At 43.9% G+C, this 20,378-nt stretch overlaps 1 protein-coding gene across 1 annotated transcript; it reads right to left on the bottom strand.

Annotated features, from left to right (window-relative positions):
- Positions 1–928: 928 nt before the first annotated feature.
- On the bottom strand, positions 929–19,519 carry LOC131580011 (protein spire homolog 1-like). The gene is made up of 15 exons (XM_058840666.1): positions 19,279–19,519; positions 18,428–18,459; positions 17,843–18,007; positions 16,971–17,096; positions 16,624–16,689; positions 13,582–13,743; positions 11,373–11,441; positions 10,773–10,899; positions 10,204–10,328; positions 8,924–8,999; positions 8,224–8,375; positions 7,005–7,136; positions 5,621–5,685; positions 4,653–4,775; positions 929–1,100 (listed from the first exon to the last, which is right to left on the bottom strand). The coding sequence occupies exons 1-15, from the start codon at positions 19,517–19,519 to the stop codon at positions 929–931; spliced, it is 1,833 nt and encodes a 610-aa protein (XP_058696649.1).
- Positions 19,520–20,378: the final 859 nt, after the last annotated feature.

Here is a 20,378-nt window from a genome sequence, read left to right on the forward strand (position 1 = left end):
TAACTTATTTTCCATCACCTCGACACCATGACATAGCTGACTTGCATTCAGCTTTTGATCCTTTTCCTGAAGAATTGCTACTTAACCCATCACTCCCTCCTCTGTACTCTGGGAGTTCATATTGTTGCTCAAGTGTACGACCTTCCACTTCTCCTTATTCAACTGCGTCCTGTTTCTTCCAGACCATTTCCCCAATTTGCCCACAGAGTTTTAAACTCTAATCCTGCCCAACACTACATCTATGGTTTTATTTCATGTGTAAAATGAAAGCCTTTATGTTTATCCTTTATAACAAAACACAACAAAAAAATTAAGCCAAACTGAATCAGGTGTAGGGTGAAAACCCCACTCAAAGCCAGCTCTAACCTGGACAAGAAGATGCTGGCAGCAGTGCCCTGGGTGAGGTTATTCAAGCAGGTTTGTACCAAGTGACCTCAGCCACTCCTCACTCATAAGGCTTTCCCTCCAGACACTTCACCATCCTTCTTTGGAAGTGCTCAAGGCCGGACTGGATAGGGCTGGAGCAACCTGACCTAGTGGAAGGTGTCCCATGGCACGGGGTTGGAATGTTCTTTAAGGACCCTTCCAACCCAAGCCATTCCGTGATTCTACCGGAGCACGTTTCCCCAGCTGGTTTCAAACAGCAGACACAAAACTACTCTGACAGCCGCATGATGTTACTGCAGTCAGGCCTCTCCCCTCCACCTAAAACCTCCTTTTTGTGTTGCTGTGTCTCTGTCCCAGCTCTTTGACCCTTGCGCCCTCACCTTCCCCCTCAGCCTCCCCACTGCTGTCACCCCGCATGCCAGTAGACCTTCCCCGGCTTGGGGAAGTGCCACGGGGAGGAAAAAAATGAAATAAAAATAAACGAGGGCGGTAAAATCTGTGTTGCTTTTGAGGTAAGTGCATGTTGTTTTTGAGGTAAGTCTCAGTTATGTTTGAGAGAGCCCCATTTTGCCGCCGCGGCTCCGGGCGGCGCGGCCCGCGGCTGTCCCCTGGCGGACAGGAGGTGTCCCGGCTCAGCCGGGATGAGGAAGGCGCAGATGTCCCTCGGGCACAGGGGACACGACAGGGCTTTCACCGCCACTGGCCCCTGGCCACTGCAACCGGTGGCGTTGAGAGGAATGCTGGGACCAGCAGCTATCCCCCCAGCATGCTAGATCAGGGAAGGCTGCCCCTTAGCACAAACTCCCCCCCCCCACTTTGCCTGTCTGTTCTGCAAGCGAGGGCATTTCATCAGCCCTGTCACGGTCACAGAGTAGGGAAAGGCAGTGAAACAAGCCCCTGTGACCCCACAAGAGATGTGCAAGAGACAGAACCAAGAACTACCTTTGGTCCACAGGTGAACTCAAGTCCATCTCAATGTCATACAGCCACCTCTCCCTGCTGCCGCAGCCAGGCTCTGAGCAGCATTTTGACCTTACACATTACTCAAAGCAGGCTGATCTCAGCTCATTTCTGGCTCCGTCTAAACTATCTCACTCAGCAAGCGTCCCAGAGCGCCTCATGCCCCTGGCCCCACACTGTGCCCATCCTGCCAGCAAGCGCACCTGTGGCCTGGCTGTCATTCCCTGCAGCCTGCAAGGAGCCCACCTGCCTGATAAGGATGTGCCTTCCAGCAGCACCAGCGATTGGCACACACAGGAGGGGACCTGGGCAGGCAGGCTGCACCCCTCCTAATTGACTGAAGGATGAGGAACACTTGAATGTGCTCCAAAAGGAAGCTCAGGCTCCAGCTTCCCCACATTTATTTACTTGCAAAGCTTGCCCAAACCTGAAAGTAGGCATCAGCTTGCAGACAGGCAGCTGGAAGGAAGCAGAGTCAGGCCAGTGCAAGTCAGCTGGAGGTATTGACCCTTCTGGCAGTTTGGATACAGACCTTGGGCTCAGCTTAAACATGTCTTTCTTCCCTTCTCCTCTATCTAGAACTGGCCCTTCCCAGCCATTATTTTCTTCAGCGTGACTCATTCCAGCTACAAGTCCATTCAACATTGTCTATCCAGGCCCTGCAAAACTCACCAAGGCAAACTCCATCAGGCCCTACATCCCTTCCATACAGACAATTCCTGGGGAGAAGAAAAATGTACTATCCAATATCTCATTTTTTGTTTTAAATACACAAAAAAACCCCTGTGGAAGACTGCAGTAGTCCAGTTTATTCCAGGGCAAAGGCTTAAGGCCAAGACAATGAGCAAGAATCTCTCAAGAACAACTGTCTGCCCTTCAGGTGATGATAGCATTGAGAGGTACTTCTGTGAGAAAGCTCTGGTACCAAAGCATGATAGTGCACAGAAAAGAAATCAAAACAAGCTCTCTAAATCGAATCTGCTTCCTAATGTAGGCAGAAAGAGCAGCTATCACTGCAATTGTAGATGCATCAAAGCTGTAAGTTTTAAGTGCTAAGAGTAGTCAGGAAGGAGTGTTTGCAAAATGCAGGGTGATGTGATCACGTAACTGAGAGCTCCTCTTTCCAAGCCTCTCGTAAATGGGGGTTTTTGGTTAAAAGTTTCCCTGTGCTCAGTACATTGGATGAAGTCTGCTCAGCAATGAATGCAAAAAGTGCCACAGAACAATGACAGCTGCAGGTGCAAAGAAAGAAATGCTAGAGGCCTGATAGTGCTTCAACATTTATTTTCCCCAAGACACATAAAAAGAATTAAAACAGTTCTAAAACCCACAAAGCCTTAGAATACTTCACAATACAGAAATGCTAACTGTGCTTCCTGCTTAGACTAACCAGCAGGGAGGTCTTCCATTCAGGCCTTTATATCAGTAGGTGCATAAAACTGTTTCATTTATTCCAGGTACATAACAAGTGACAGGAGAAATGTATAGTAGAATCATTCCAGTTTGGCTCAAGCCCAGGAAATTCTCCTGAGAGGGATGCTGTGCTGTTGACTGGAAGCCACATTCAACAGGTATTGCTCACACCATGTACAGATGTCTGCAGTCAGCCAGTCTGCCATGGTTGCTGTGTAACAGCACCAGGGCTGTGCTAGGCCATGGGGCTCCAAAACAACAGGTACACTGGAGGGGCAGAGAGAAAAACAAAAGCAGGAAAGCTGACCCATGTTTCTGTTAGAGGGCATGGTGCTCTTCCATCTTCTCCCAGGCTGCTAAGTGATTTAGCCAAATGCATAGGTTCAAAAGAGCCATCAGCACCACTTAGGAAGGCTAAAAAGCACCAGAACAGCTTCATTTACTGATACCTTCTCTCTACTGACAGTATATAAGCCAAAGGGCTAATGGATATCTGTGTCTGGTCCAAGGTTATGGCTGAATCCTCATGCAGTAGGACTTTTTTTGTCATCCTGCATTATGACAGTAATGCAGTCTCTCAGGCCTCTTCTGCAGCACTTGCATTACAACACAGACCAAACCATTGCCTGCCCCATGCAGTTAACTTCAGTAATGAACACTACTCCTAATTTTTGGCAACTGAAGTACCAGCCTTATAACCAGAAACTACTGTGTCTTTAATCTGGGTACATTAAAGAATGGTTTCACAAGAAGAAAGAAAAGGTACCAGTTTGCCCAGTAGAAAATTTAACTGCTTTGGAAAAAAAAGAAAACATAAAGAAGAGATAATGTATGTTTTCAGTCCTGTAATACTGCACTTTTATGCATGTTGCCTTTTTCACCCAGAACTGTCAAAATCTCTTTTTGGAATAATTCATTTTTAGGAGACAAAAAGGAAAGTGTCTGTATGTGTGTAGAGGGACTGAGAAACCATTTGTGGCTTCACTGTTCAGTCAGTTACACCTGAGCCACAATTAGGATATTTCATGTCTAGGTAGAAAGGGGCTACTCCTCGGTTGTAGTGACAGACCTCCAGCTATGGGGGATAGAATATGATGGGGTCTGGAAATTGTCATACTATGAAACTATTGCAAGGAACCTTCTATGTTTGGACTAATATGGACACTTCTAAATCCATGTCACAAACCTGATAGTCAAAACAGAAAATGTATTTCAGGGCATCCACACTTCCTCCCTTTGGGTCCCCTAAAATCCACAATACATCCAGAGAACTGTGGGCTAGTTAGACTAGTGGCTAAAAACCAGCCATTCAACAGAACATTCAGCTGAATGAATTCAGCCCAATATTACATACTACTGTCTGCATGTTGTAGCTTTGCATAAGTAACTGGTGACATATTTCAAGGTAAAAAAAGAACAACCCTCTTCCAGCTTACCCAAAATACTGCCGGTGCTCTATTTCACGTAGCAACTTGGAACTCTTCTGCTCTTGAATAGCTGGATCCTCCTCTCTGGATAGTCTCAAAAATTTTAGCAATTGAAGTGGGAGATGCAAACACATTCTGAAGGGCATGGACATCTAGAATCACAACACAAGTCACCTGAGTTCTCAGGGAAACACATCCTCCTTCTTAGCAGGACATTTTGCATGCCATGCAATTGATTTATTAGTGCACTTAAAAGGTAGACATTAATGCAGTGAACTTTCTGACCCTTGTATAAATAGAGCCCAGTGTAATCCCAACCACTTTACACAGGATGAAAGAAAGAAGAACCAGAGCTGTTTTAGTTGAGTATGACAAGAGATCTGTGTCACCATGGCTACTTTTACACCTCATACTATTCCCTCTTCTGTTTTCTTAGAAACAAGCTGGAGGGTAGTTTTGAGGTACCAGTGGGATGGGGGAAAGCTTCTTATGACTAAGTGAGGAGGAGGGAAAGCAGAAAATGTAAAAATCCCATATGCTGTTGTAAAGACTAGACTTGCCTTAACACAGCAGTCACAGCAGACAACCCTGAAAGAAAAAAACTCTCCAGCATTATCATTTGATTAAAGCTCAGTAGATACCAAGATTGCAGCTACAGGGGACATTCCCAAGTTAAGTCTGAATTCATAATTGTGGCAGAATCACTTGATGGAAAAGTGAGCAAGCTGAGAACTCCACTATTCAGTTTGCCAGCCTTCCTATTTCTGGCAGTTTGAATAATTTGAAATGTGTCAACATCCATAGCTTCAAGGCTTTATCTGCAAATGCTCATTACACTTCACCCAGCACTACCACCAGACAGTTGCTCAATTTCCAGTGGTTGTTTACTTGCTGCTTATAATCAATTCAGTGCTTCACAACTGCTTCAAATAGATGTAAAGTGAGCCTTAATGAGCCTGAAGTTCCTCTCATTCTCCCATGAACAGAAAGCCTCTGACAAATAAGTGGATACAAGTAGGCTCAACTCTTTTCCCAGTCACAAGGACTGAAGGTCTCTTTTTCACTCCTCAACAGAAGATTCTGGTGTAGACCCCCTCCCAGAACCTGTTCAAGCCCTTGGCTGAAGCTAGAGTACGCCTTTAGAGCAAAATGCAGAGGGTGATCTCAGAGAAACTAATTTAATACTAGCACAGGAAATTTGGCTATTGCTGACTTAATATTAAGAGTTAAAACTGAGATACTACTTCAGAGACAAGATTTTCCACATCCTCCCCAGCTGTAGACACTTCAGCCCGGCTTGTGCAGTAAGGCAAAGCTGAAGGGCTCAGCAACCTGTTCCTATCCAGTAATACAAGTGATGAATACTGAGAATTCCCAGCACTGTTCTTTCATTCTTTTCTCCCTCCTCATTCAGTCCTTTTGTACCAGCTCACCTGCTGCAGAGGTAACAGTTGTAAGGCCACTTAAGAAACATCTGCTTATGGCAGCTGAAACAGATCTGTGGAAAGGAAAGTTATTTGTGAATGCAAATGGGAAACATCTTTGTACCAAGAGTATCCACTGCCTGCCAAAGAGCAAGCACGTAAACAAACCTTCTAAAGGCTTTAGATTCATATACAATAACAGAGGTCCAATAAAGAAAAGCAAAGACACAGGAATTAAAAGCTAAAAAGGCAAAAAATATTCTTACTTGTAGGCCACTGTTTTTATAATGCAGAGGTTTGGGGCAGCTGCCAGACAACAGGAGTTTAAAAAAAGGCTCTTGAGCAAACAATAGCTGTATTGTGCAAGAGTGTAACAGTAGCTAGTTAAGAGAGAGGGAAGAAGAGAGACATTCTTTGAGGTAGACTGCAGAAATCCCAAAGAGATTAAATCAGGGAAAATTTGAATTCAATCCTGAAGCAAAAAATGAGTCATACGGAAGCTGATGAGTCGCTTGAACTTTATAAAAAAAGAGCACATTTATACACAGCTGGCAGTCAGAAGTGATATTATCTTGAGAAGTAGAACTTGAGAAAGCTAAAAAAACAGCAGTGGGTAAGAAAGCCATTTTAGAATAGTCACAGAACAGGCAAGTTAAAGCAGGGTCAGTAAGGTGAGAAGAAAACAAGGATTCAGTCTCAGGAGCATCAGATAGCTTGTGGAAGTAGCATGGCTCTGCTAGTAGAACCTTTGACTCTGTCCATACTGCTAAATAAATGAGGGCAAAAAAAATGACCCAAAAGCCAAGAAGCACAGACTTCCTCACATCTGTGTTGCAAAGGGCCTGTACTCAGGACATCTGCTCTGGAGGGGTGGTTGCCACACCCCCTCTAAAGGAGACTTGGGGATAAACCAGAAGTTGAGAAACATGAACAACCAACAGCCCTAAGCTATACAGCTCCTTCCCTGTCCTCCCATCTCCCCCACCTTCATGTCCACTTGGCAAGGTGGGACAGCACAACTCGGATGTGGGAGCCTGAGTCAAGCAGCTTTGTCTCACTGTTTAGGAGTACCAAATCCCAACTATTTACTTTGGGATTTCAGAGCTGACCAATGGTCATGACAGTCAGCTCCCCTTGCACGGAAATCCGACAAGAAGCAACAAGCAAAGGCTGAGCTACTTTCTAGGCAATTTACACAGTTTAAGCTAGATTAGAAGCCATCACCACACAAATACTAAAAAAATTTTCCAGCCTAGGGCCAAACTCAGATCAGCTGTTATGAATAAGATAAGTTGAAGCAGAGGGTGCCTCTGAAGTTTAGCACTGAGGGCCATGAAACCAACCAGCTTTTGAAAAGGCAAGGGCAGCATGAAGACAAGGAGGAGAAACATACCTTTGCTCTTGGAAAGACACCATCACTACCTCCTTGGAATAGGCCTTGCCCTTCCAGCACCATCATTGCATATCTGGTTCCAATCAGCTCAGCAATGGTTGGCGATGGCCACTTGGTAGGAATGGGACAGTCCTATTGAAGGACAGAAGTTGAACATCAGATAAAGATGAAGAAAGGAGCTATTTGGGGAGGTCATCTCAAAACTGGGTCCCAAAGGATCAGGAGCATTTTTCTCCAAAACCCCATTTTGCTTGTGATGGGGAGTTACCAGGTGACTCTTTGACAATACTAGCAGAGAAACTACTACAGGCAGGTGAGTGGTTGTTACAGTTTTCAAGATTACTTGGAGACATTTTATCCTTGGGAGCAGGCCACAGAACAGATGCCACCCTGGCCTCTCCTGGATACAAAATCCTTTTCCACAGCACAACACTCTCTTGCCCTTCTCTTTCCCAAGACCTGCTGGCCCTATACAAATGGAAGCTGTGGTCTCATGGTCAGCCAGGAGAGAGAGCTGTGCTTTAATCCCCAACACACCTGCATCCCCCACCACACTGCTGAACAGAGGCATCAAAGAAGTCAGTCAGAGATTTGCCAAGGTGGGGCAAGGAGGGATGCAGAAGGAAAGAGACACATGGGCACAACACACCTTGACAGGGCAGAAGGTGAGGCCATAATTCAGAGGGTTGCACAGAAGCACAGAGACCCCATTATTTCTCCCACAACCATAATTCAGAGCCTTATAACTTCAGTTACTTCAGTTCTATATATATTACACATTTAAAAGTCACTGATGCTGTGCTCTCCACATTTTGTTAGCTACTTATTGCCCTTTACTGCAGCTAAAAGGATACTTGTGAGCATATCAGAATCTAGAGAGAAGGAAGGGACATGAAGAAAGCAGGACATTCCCACTCTCAATTACAGTCTGTTTGAGGAAGCCCTGATGGACACTTTCAAGTCATGTCATGGTATTTTTCTCTTCTAGGGTGAGAAATAATTTTATTTCATATCATTCAAAGGGGAAAGCCACCACAAGGACATCCAGTCTTCTCTTAAGATGCCTCCAAGGAGAGAATAATATACCAGCTTCAGATGGGTATACCTTATGTCCCGAGACAAAAACCACAGAGCATGCCTACTGCTTTCATGAGGATCAAGGCACAAGTCATTACCAGGTATATCAGACCAGGGTTGCTTGCTGACATGTTGTACTTACAAGCTGCTTGCTTTGAAGGCCTCTCTCTAAAGATCTGGACCTTCCTCTGTAAGGAGGCAGCTGCTGTTGGCCAGTGCTCAGGAAACACTTAGGCTTAATGTCTCCTGGTGTGGGTGCACTCATGGGAGGAGACATGCAATTTGCAGTGAGACCTGGATAGGAGGAGAGAGTTTTAGGGTGCAGAAAACCCACTGTCAGGTTCTGAGCATTCACCCTGAAAGCTGGACACTCAAGAGCACTACATTGCCTTCTGAAGGCAGCAAGGCTTACATCTCTCCCCCTCCAACCCATCTGCTCAGATCACAGAAAAAGCAGAGGTTACAGAAATTATGCTTGTCAGTAGGCACTGATGAGGCTTCATTAGCACCATTTAGTTTAATAAAATGAAATGCTGCACTTTCCACTTGAATATTCAAACCACTCATTTAGCTTTTACTGCAAATTCCAGTCAGGCCTTTGGGGACATGCAATCATTGTTTTGAAGCTGCAGGAGCTACACAAGCTTCAGTCAACTGCAGAGAAATGATTTTCTAAGGGCACCTCCTCAGACTCTTTATTTAGCATTGGAACTTCTCCTGCAAAGTATCTTCAGGTGATTAAAGAAGTGTACACTGAGCCCAGCCCAAGGGTTTGGGGGCCCATCAGGCCACTGGCTGAACTTTGTCACCTGGTTTAGATGTGCAGCCAGAAGTGCACTGACCTGTGCTGATGCAGGATACTCCTGATAGCCTGGTGGAGGGAAGGCAGGTGCTGGCAGGCAGCTTGGGAATGGTTTCCTGTAGACCAGAGGACAGGATGTTCATAATCTGCATGTAAGAGACACCAAGGCCACTTCATCAGAAGTACTGCTGCCTAACAAAACCCAGGACACCCACGACTGATCAGAAATGTTGAAGGCTCAGCCAGAAGTGGAGCAGAGAGAAAAATCAATGGAGCACATTTAGAAACTTTCTATTTCTTCTTGGAATATAAAGGTAATTCCCCCTGCACTCCACAGCTAGGAAATTCCAGCCAAGTTAGTGAAGTTTCCAATTCACCTGTTCTCTCTCTTGCCCAAGTCCAATAGTAGATACTAGTATTAAAGTTTCATCTGTTCAGGAACCAACCTTGGAAAATCCTCCCGACACAACCCATGGAATGCATTGGAACCATTTTCTTGGCTCCAGCTCACATGTAGCAACACTGCAGAGCAGTTCAAGAGACTGTGACTAACCCAACTCATTACCTCAACTCAAACCCAATGCTTTATCTCAACAGTATTGTTTCTACCTTGCCTAGAAAAGCAGAAAACAAATTTGATTATACTAGTATTCATATAAAGGTCCTTCTAGTTTAGCAGTAATACATCAACCACAGGGCTCTCAACTGCTGAACATTCCTACAAGTAGTTCAGACTGGGGCAAATATAGCTAAGATTTTCTGGTTTTATAATTCATATTTGTCTTCCTCAGTTAGGCAACTGCATTTCACACAGAAATACTTACAGAAAACAGATTCCTGTTTGTATGCCAGAGCATCTGTGCTAGACACGATGTGTTAGGGCTTAAGTTCTGTTCCACAGAATTTCAGAATATGCTCAGACTGAATCCCAGAACCAAGCAGTCAAGCTTTTCATGACAGAGCCAGGAGTTAAAGAACCCAAAGACTGTGTATTGTGGTTTACTGAAGAACAGTGCTCCCAAAATAACTCCACAGACAGACAAATGGGAATTCACCCATCAGGTTCCTTCCTCAAAATACATCATTAAGTTTTCCTTCCATGAGCTAATATACCACATGAAATCAAAATACATCAACACATGAAATGAGCTTCTGTAGAGGAAAGGACTTCAGTGAACCCACTAGTACCACATTTGTTCACTTTTCAGACAAGATCTCCTATGCTAGGATTTGTTCCCTTCCAGGCCATGTATATGCTTGCAGCTCTAATTCCTGAAGTATGCATGCCTCTCCATAGTCCTTTCACCTAAAGCTCCTCACCTGAGCTCCTGCTCCCAGCTGCTGTGTTTTAGTGCTGGTAATTTTAAACTCAGTACTGGCATCTTGGAGATGTAAGAAATTGTTGTTTGGAGAGTTCAAGGCAGTACTTGATGCCTCAAGCATTTCTGCAGGGGAGAGAGAGAACAAAAAACCACATACTCACAGATTAAATGAGACAGAGCTGGGACAAGAAAACTACAAATTTGATACCCACACATTGGAATTTGAGATTTAGCCAGGCTTTGTCCCAGTAGTTACATAATCTTTTATTCTTAGGTGATGGTCAAAATCCTGTAATTTCACTTAGTGGACAGACAAATTTGAACATCCATAAAAAGAAGGGCAAGTTGAAATATCATTGAGTCTTAATAAGCCACAAACAGATTTTTTAGAAATAACTATTCTTATGCCATACCACCTCTATCACACAAAATTTGTATTCCTCCCCACCCTTTACATTACAAATGTTATTGAAAAGGTAAGTGGGCTTTCCTTTCCAAGGACATCTATTATTTTCAGCCAATGCTGACTTCAGTTGCTAGCTTGCTAGGTCACTCTGTAGCAGATACCTTTGGGCCTGCTCCTCTTTTCCTGTGCTGCTGCCCGAAGCTTTGGTGGTTGTTTTATTTCTGCCATGAGCTGTTCATGCCACCTGGGCTCCAGTGGCACATGCTGTTTCAGCTTCACCTTCAACATCTGCAGGCAAAGCATAGCACCACAAAGAGCCATTGGCTAGAGCAAGGAGACCAGTGGTGACAGGAAAACTGTATTAGCAATGGCACTGTTTTACAAGTGCTTGTCACCCAAGAAGGCACTGGGCCCCGCACATGAGACAGGCTTCAGCACTATGCTTAGTACAATACTTTAGCAACTCTCAAATTTGAAATCAAGAACTCCAGGAGCTCTCTCAAGACCATAAAATGTTGCAAATTAAAGAAGCAGTGGAGGAAGCAGGAAGATCATCTTTCTTCTACAAAGATGTCAACTCCCATTTTTTTAATACCATGTTTGGCAAGAGGGTCTATTCAAAAGTTAAGTATGGTTAATATAACCCTCTCCCAAATACAAACCAGTAGCTAAGGTATTAGCTTTATATTCCTTCAAAGTGTCCTGTTACCTCTAGGATTACCTTGTTTTGCTATCATCAAATGCAGTACCAGGTCACCTACCGGCTTTAGATGAGGCTTGAGAGCAGCTACATCAACTATGGAGGCCCTGTGCTTTTGTTTGATAGTCACCTGAAAGAGCAGAAATGATGCTTAAGAAATAGCTCTTACTCTGCTCCTTGTACACTCTGCCATTCTGTGGCACAGTGAAGGATACAAGTCAGGATTTGGGAACAGGGGAGGTGGGGAAAGCATTAATAAATGAAACAAAGAAGAACAAACAAAAATACACCTCAAAAAAAAAAACCCAGCCCCAAACAAACACCCCCCTGCCCCCAGAACAAAACAAGGAGTTGGGAAGTGCAGAATAATAACATTTCCTTGTATGGGGTTTTGGTAGGGAAATATTTGCCGGTGGCAAACCAGAGGCAATCAGAAGTACTGCACAGCCCTTAGAGGCTTGCACAAGGAGTACAAAGCCTTTTAGCCCCAACAGCTCACGAACTGCTCTGAGAAGCAGTGAGAAAACACTGTACTCAGTGTCAGGAGTGATCCCAACAAGCACCATGGTCACATCATGTTCATCAGTAAGAGCTCGGCTCCAGGGAGGAGAGCAATTGAACGGGTTAACAAGACTGTAACAAGAACTTTAGCAGCAGGCAGCTGTATGTGTAAGCCAGAGTCCCAGAGACTGGCTTACAGCCCGACATAAACTAGGAACAATAGCAAGATAGAATTGCAGGGCAGATATTCATGTGAAGCACCAAGCTCTGAGCTTGCTGCGTAGGGAAGAACTGACAAAAAAGTCAATTGCACATGCACGTCTTTAGCTGCCTTGTTCACTTACTCGCATTTCGAGGCTATGCCATTTCCTTTCACTTGTGTATACAACTTCAGAACACGTGGGAGTGCAGGTAGAACAACACTACAGCTCCCCACTTTCATTGTGCTTTCATTCATTTGCAAATTAGACCACTATTTGCTAGAGAAGCTTTAAAACAGCTTTGCAGATGGGGAAATCCTAGTTTAAAAGCCCACACAAAGACCTGAGCAGTAGCACTCTGCTTTCTTTCAGCATTTCTGACTACTACTTTTCAAACATGTTTGTGCTTCTCTCGGACCAAAGAAAAAGTTACCAAAAAGGAAAAAGGGAAAGATTAAAAAAAAAAATAAAAAAATAAATCAAGACCCAGATCATCCTGCCACCTTGTGTTACAGTTCTGTACTGCACAGTGCATTGACAGTACATTGCATGTAAAAACTAGTTATGATGCACTGTCTCCTTACCAATACTATTAATTTACATAACCATCAGGATAACATCTCCAAACACATGACATAGCATTACCTGGAGGCTGGAGGCACAGTCAAGCCAAGCAAGAGCTGGGATTTTGTAGAGGTGCATGGTTTAGCTGAAACTTTTAAATCTGCTGAACTCTAGCAGCACCAACAAAGAGGAAAAAAGGCTGATGTCTAGTGCAGTATGCAAAATTTTCACTTTTTCTAACACTGCTCTTTATTACAAGAGGAGTTGTGTCTCATCTTCTGCCAAGGCTTCTTTTGCAAAGCACGCCAATGCCACAAGGCCTTGTGCCAATGTTTTAGATCTGCTCATCATTCCCAGCTCAAGCTGCAGCAAGCAAAGAGCATCACAAGCCTTTAGAGACACCCCAGACCTTTTTGTATCTGGTCATCTTCACCAACGAAGTAGTGAAGGTGGAAGTCTCTGCCCCTCCCTGTGAGGGGCTCAACATTTTTTACCCTGACTAAATTCCTGCAGTAGCTGAGTGCACTGCCCAAAGGCCTCTGCCTGAGGCAGAGAGCAGAGAACTGTCTCAAAAGTGCTTCTGCACTTGCATACACACCACAGCATCTGGGAAGGGAAAGCAAGAAGATGCCAGGCACAGCTGAAGGAAGGCCACAAGTGTCCAAAGTGGAAAGCACAAGGAAACAAGGATGTGTTCCATGCAACTATTGTGCACAGGGGAGAATAACTGCTGCAGGGAAGTCAGTGGTTGACCCTGGAGGGAGAAGAGGTTTACTATGCTGATTCACAAAACTGTGGCTACTCCTGACTTAAATAACTAGAAACTAAGTATTTGGGTGGACAAACAGGGTAATCTAACGTTGAGCTACAGCTGAGAGCCCCAAACTTCTGGACTTCAATGTACCTTTGAAAAAATGCCTTTGGAGAAGAGGTCTCAACACATACTGCCCAGAAACAAAGCAGAGTGGATGTTTCCAAAGTTGTCTGTTGACTCCAGTCACTCACCTTCCGCAGGGTGTACCTCTTCTGCTGAATGTCATCCAGAAGCATCTCATAGGGAGAGCGAATACGTTCTTTTGGAGACCCACAACGCTGTGGTCGCTCGGCGGCCTTGCGCAGCCTCACACCAGTCTGCAGCTCACAGATGACATTGGGCCACAGGGATGCCTTGGAGAAACCAGCAAGGGCCAAGTCAGTAGCTGGCTAGAACTCACGGAGCAGCATCCCCTCGTCCCTCCATGTCACAGGGCACACTCAGCAGCTGAAGTCATTCAGAAACACAGAACTGTGTCCTTAACGTGCCATTCTACTCACTTCCAGATCAGGGTGCAGTACCTAAGCAGAGAATTACTTTTCTTTGCAGAAGTTAATTTACAACAAGGAAACTCATAGCTGGCTCACCAGGTTCATTCCCAAAATTTGTCATTAACTTTATGGATGTACTTCAGCAAAATACAGCTTTTGCTGCCAGGTAAATAAATAGACCTATTTTCTTTCTGCAAGTGCTCCAGGTGCCAGAGTGCTTTCATATTACTGGATCCTAGGAAACACTGGGAATGAAATCCCAAATCACCATTAAAATCCTCCAGATTTTTAGAAAACCAGGGGCTGAGGTGTCCAGAAACAAAAGAGGAAGACAAGTAGACAGGGGATCTTAACAGCAGCATAGGTTAGCCATCTCAGCCTAGAGACAAGCTAAAAACCCTGACATCTGCTCATCCTGTTTCTGTACTACTATCTGAGGATGTTCAGGCATGCAGTATAACCCAACACAAGTTAAAGACAGAGAAAAAAATAATCAACTCAATAGCATGTTTAGACAACATTGTAATGGAAGTGCTAAATCAACAGCTTATCTGGATCCCAGTGGCAAATTGAGCAAGAACAAGTCATTGTATTATAAACAGTGAAAGGGAAGCAAAACATTTTAGCAAACTGCCTCAGAACAAAGTATCTGACTGAGGCTTCTCTCTCTTTTCTACCTACAGCATGAAGCACCTTCTCTCTACTTATCCCTTCAGATATCTTGGTATAATACCAGAAGAGTCTTATGCAAGCTCTGACTGATGGCTGCCTTCAAGAAGACAGATATTTTTGCTGTAATGTTTTAGCCTGCATTTGGTAGTCATACCTCAACTCCAGAGAACTAGAACTCTCAAAGAATGAGCAAACACTTGCCATATCTCCTAGACTACATTAATACTGTGTGGGAGAACAGACAGAAGTCTCTGGGCAAACTCATCAGTACCAGAGACTTTTGAAATAGCTTATGCTGAGACATTTGCACTTCATAGAGTTGTGTTTCACATGATGACGGAACTTGACGGAAAGACATGACCTGAAGAGACATTTCTGTATTGTAATATTGCCACGTAAGTTTGGGGACAAGAATTGCCTTCAGCTGACCATTTCAGAGCAACTTACACACCCAAAACATTTTTCAGATGTTCCATTATCACTCACGCTTTTATTTCCTTACTGACTGGATCACTGCAATTATTCTATTTTTGCCATCCCATGTGTTGTCAAAAGCCACCTAAACTTTCCACAACACAACATGTACTCCTATGCAGTACAACACAAAATGCTACAACACTCTAAACCCATTACCTTGAGTTCAACAAGTGAGCACTAAGACAGCTGTGTTTCTTATAGGTCTCACTGCTTAGATTTCAAGGTGAAGATCAACTTGGGACATGTACAGATAAGCTCTGCTGAAATTGTACAGCACTTCACAGTATCTGTGATCTGACCACAGGCTGTGGTCTGCATTTCAGAAGTTCTGTTTTGCATGAAAAAGTGTGGTCCATGGAGCACATTAGCTGCTTAGCACCACTCAAGACATCAGCTCTAACCTGTGGGATCCTAGAGAAACTGGTATCCTGGTTATTTTAAACTCAAGAGATTGTCAGAGCAGTGCAATCAACTGGTGCTTTAGGGACTTGGAAACCAGAGGCAGAGGATTCGCAACAGACATCCAGCGTTTGGAATTCATGCCTCCTGAAGGAGCAGAGGCCAAATACACTGGCCTTCAGGCCACATGGCAAAGCCCATGTATTTATTCATGTATTCCCTGCAGAAAAGAGCTATAGCAGTTGATGAGTTTGTGGTTTGAGATAGCTTGCCAGTTTATTTTAATAGATCACAAAATTGAGAATATGCCCAAACACACATTTCACAAACATTTTCATACAAATAGTTTGAGCATGCTTCAAAGCAAGTGCTATTTAGACAAAGGGAGCAAGTCCACAAGTCTCTTGGGGCTTGCTGTTTGTCTCCACAGACTCCAGACTACAGAGCATTTGTTTATGCTGGGCAGAGCTCCAGCCTGAAGAGCTATTTGTTTCTGATTGAGCCCTGACTGTGTAGGGCCTTGAAAAAAGCACAGTAAGTTGCCTTCCCTGCCCCAAACAGAGTCCAACATCTATGGAAGCACAGAAGGCAAAGACAAGAAAGGCAGTGCACAGAAGGTAGGAGTGAAATCTCACCCTCCTTCACTCACAAAGATGGACAGTGCTACTGGCCTTCAGTCCCTGCCAGTCCTGACCAACAGAGACACCACATAATAAAGGTGAACTAGTCCACCCCAGGATTACCAACAACAGAAGAGTTTTCTGGGAGCTTTCATTCCAGCTATGAGAAAGGAACAGATTGCTTTTGGCAGGTGTCAGTTCCTGCCAAGAGCTGGAATTTGGGGCTCATTTGCGGGAAGAAACAGCCTGCGTAACTACTTGTGGGCATTCACTCCAAAGACTGCCTCCAACTTAATTTTTAGAAGTGGTTTAAGTTGGACCACAAAGACAATCTTTGGGTAGAACAGAAGTCCATGTGAGGTTGACATATGAAATAGTTTAAGTTCACTCCCCAGTTTGTTTTGCAAACAAGTCTTTAACTACTCAGGCTCCTGAACAGCCTAAGAAGTTTAATTTTTGTTCAAGCTCTATTTTTCATAGCAGAATCAATGCAAAGCCTCAGAAACCTAACCCTGACCAAAAAAAAAAAAAAAACCAAAACAGTCCCCCATAATGAAGAAAATAAATCTCTTACACCACGGGTTTTCTTCTTTTGAATGGGATTTTCCAACCAATCTTCCACATCCAATTTTCTCAGTCTCTGAGAAAAGCAAGCACATGAGGTCATCACTTTACACTCTTCAGTGATCTCCTATCTATCCAGCATAAATTACTAACGTTTATCTGAAAAGCCTAGAAGCTTCAAACACCTAAACTTTCAAATGCTACAATAAATAAAAATGGTCCAGAGACAGCAGCTATTCACGTTGTGAAAACAGAACTTCATCCAGGTGCTCCATTTCTAGCGCAATGAGAATGTTACTTTAGAACTTGGTGAGTGAAGGTAGAGTGAATAGCAGCTAATAGGTAATCTAAACATACCTCTTTGGAGGTCTGGATGATGGTCACAAGCTTTTGAAGTTCTACATATTCAGTAAACAGACTCCTACAGGTCATTTCATAATGGCTGGTAGCCTCAGAAGGCCTGGACAAGTGCTCCTCACAGGCCTGAAAGAAGTGCAGTGATTAAAAAAAGTTTAAATTTAAAAAAAAAACCAAAACAAACATGGTGGGATGGAATAAAGCAAGATTCTGTTTCTTCAATCCATGGTAAAAATCATCTTCACTGCCCCTTTATATTTTTTCTTCTATTGCAGATACAGAGGAACAAAGAGGAAGATGTTCAATATTTTATGTACAATAATGGAAGTAGCTGTGTAATTTGTGTATCTTGTTTTCACTAAGGCGTGCTTTGAAACAAGCACCTGAAAGGGGAAGCTTCCAGTTCAAAGAACAACAATCCACAGCAAATGGAATCGCTTGCCCTGATCAAGGGATCCCATCCAAAGGGATGGGAAGTTTCTCATACCTTTAAATTATGGCTGAGAGAAAAATATCTGCTTGAGACATTCAAATCCCAGACTTTGCAGAAGCCAAATACTATGGAAAATTATTTTTTTTCAGTATCCATAGTGTTCTAGGTATTGATTTTGGAGACTGTGTACAGAAGGACTTTGTAGACACAGCTGTGGGAGAGGCATACTCAGTCTTCCTTCTTAATTCTTTTCCATGGGCACTTACAAACATCTCAAATGATTCTGCCTTTTCCCTCTAATGGGAAAGCCAATGTTCCCTCTCTGTCCTCCAACAGCCCACGCAGCTTTTTCCCAGAAATGGTCTTGCCTCTTGGTCAACAGCACTGTTCCATCAACTCCTCTAAAGCTGCAATGTTTACTAAGGGGAAAGAAGGAAACCTTGATAACATCCTGCAGGGTGACTGGTGGTTCTGTTGCCTCGTCATTCAGTTTCAACATGAGGCACAGCAGTTTCTCCAAAGGCTTGCTCAGTTCTCGCTCCACTTGGCTGTCGATTCCCCAGTCCAGGGCTTCATAGATCACCACTCCCAAGTACTCCAACAGCTGCAGACAGAGACCAAGGAAGCAGTGCAGCACAAAGCATTGTGGAGAACATCACAGATCTTACTTTCCAGCCATTCCCTCCTCTGCTCCTGAAGACTGAGCACATGTCTCAGGATGGGAAATACCCCCCATTTAAGCTGATTTAAAGTTTTTAAATGGCCCTAACTGGCATCCCTAAGATATCTGTTATTAGGACAAAAAGACAACATCTGTGCACATTGTTTCCCAGTCCCATTGTCTTACTTGAGCTCAGTCAAGCATTTTGTTTCCTTTTCCAGGTTGCAGGGGAGTCATTCTCACAGGGCACAGAAAATTCAAGCACCTTGATAGTTTCCCAAGACATCTGCATCTCCTGAGCAGGCCTTCTACTACAACAGGATTATATCTGCACACACAATGAAGGAAAAGACACGGGCTTACCTTGTCCTCTGATTGCTGAATGCTGCCTACATCTGAAAGGGAAAAAACAAGGGTCAGGGAAAAAGACAGCTGTAAGGGCATTGATGAACAGCTTCCAGAACCCTTTTCAAGAGAGGGGAACAGGAACCATTGTTTTTAATAAGGTAACTAACTCCTCTGACAAAAGTCTGTCCCACCTGGGGAAAGTAGGTGGGCCTGTATTTGGGCAGTCCTGGAAAACAACATAGGAGACTCATGTTATTGTGAGCTTTAGCCCAAAGTAACTGCTGCTGCATTTTGTTGTTTGCTAATTGATATCCAACCTCCAGGGAAGGCACAGAATCTTTACTACCCACTCTAGTCTCTGAAGAATTAGCCTAGCACTAACCTCTGCTGCAGCCCAACCCAACCCTGCATAATACAGAGTTATTACCACTTGGTGGTTACACATAGTGACCAAAAAAGGGAAAGTATCAATCATAAATCTGCTGTGACAGTTACCATTACAAAGGAACCTTACACTGGAAGATGAACAGAGCAGTATACATAACAAAGCCTCAGACTATTTATTTCAAATAACATAAATGGTAGAAGGCTTTCATCACAGCTCTTCCCTAGAACCAAATGACTCTGTATAGCACTACTAGAGAAATTAGTAGGTCATACATCTGTATTACCACTCATCTACAGTCCTCTGAAACGAAACACAGGCAGAAGAGCTTCAGGACAACATACATAGGAAAGAGAGAGGAGAAAAAAAAAAAAAAAAAAACCAAAAAAAACAGAGGAAAATAAATTTCCCCTACTCTGTCCTCACATTTCAGCCTGTTATGGAAACAACTCTTAGCATCTGCAGATACCTATGCTCTTACCAGACTTGTGGTAGACCTTGAAGGAAGCAGTACCATCAGCATGGATAAAGATGCTCCTAGAACCTTTTATGAACACAGAACGGAGAGGTGTGCACAGCCCCTGAGCCACCTGCTCTATTTTTCTGCAACACTGAAAGCAGATAGCCCAGGCTTGCTCCTCGCTTACAGGATGTTCAAAACACCTCAGAAGGTCAGCTAGAGAGACCTTTGTTATCCTCTGCTCACACCCTGGAGGCTCCATTTTTCCTTTCACCTATAAACTCCACTCTTAGCCTAGGGAGCTTGAAACTCCCTTTATCCAGGCTGGGCAAGTGCTCACAGCAGCTTTTTATCAGTTCTACCTCTCGGTTTGCTCTTATCTCTCTTCCCTACAGGTGCAACCATTAATGCAAATTTTTGCTCTGTCTTTTTAAAGGGACATGATTTTATCTGTATTTGTATGAGATTTCTTAAAAGCATAGAGTAAGTGTACAACAAAATGGAATCAAGAGAAGGTAAGAGTGTACAAAATTGTGCTTAATTTAACTCCTTTGTTTCTAACAAATATATTAATTGCACCAATGTTTGCAACTAGGGAAAGAGTACATTCAACTTCAGGCAGGGAGGGAAAGAGGCAGGAAATGTCTCGTACTTGAGGGAAGAGAACTCAGAACACAACCAAAATAATTTTGATAGGAAACTATTCCAATAACACTAATAAATTACAGCAATCAACTCCATGGGGCACCTGCAGTGGCTCCCTGCCATAGCAAATTCCAACAGCAGGGGCTGTGACATGGAGCGATCGGGATAGCCAGGCGGGTACCTGGGCATGAGTCCTTCCTTGCTTAGAACGCCGATATCCCAGAATCACAGGATCAATTGGGTGGGAAAAGACCTCTGAGATCATTGAGTCCAACCTGTGACCGAACACCGGTGCCAGCTACACCTGGCTCTGAGTGCCACGTCCTCTCTTTCCTTAAATACCGTCAAGGACGGTGACTCCATCACCTCCCTGGGCAGTCCGTCCCAATGTCTGAGCACCCTTTCTGTGAAGAAATGCTTCATAATGTCCAACCTGAACCTTCCCTGGTGCATCTTAAGATTATATCCTCTAGTCC

Source organism: Poecile atricapillus, chromosome 1 (genome assembly GCF_030490865.1).
Source record: "Poecile atricapillus isolate bPoeAtr1 chromosome 1, bPoeAtr1.hap1, whole genome shotgun sequence".
NCBI lineage: Eukaryota > Metazoa > Chordata > Aves > Passeriformes > Paridae > Poecile > Poecile atricapillus.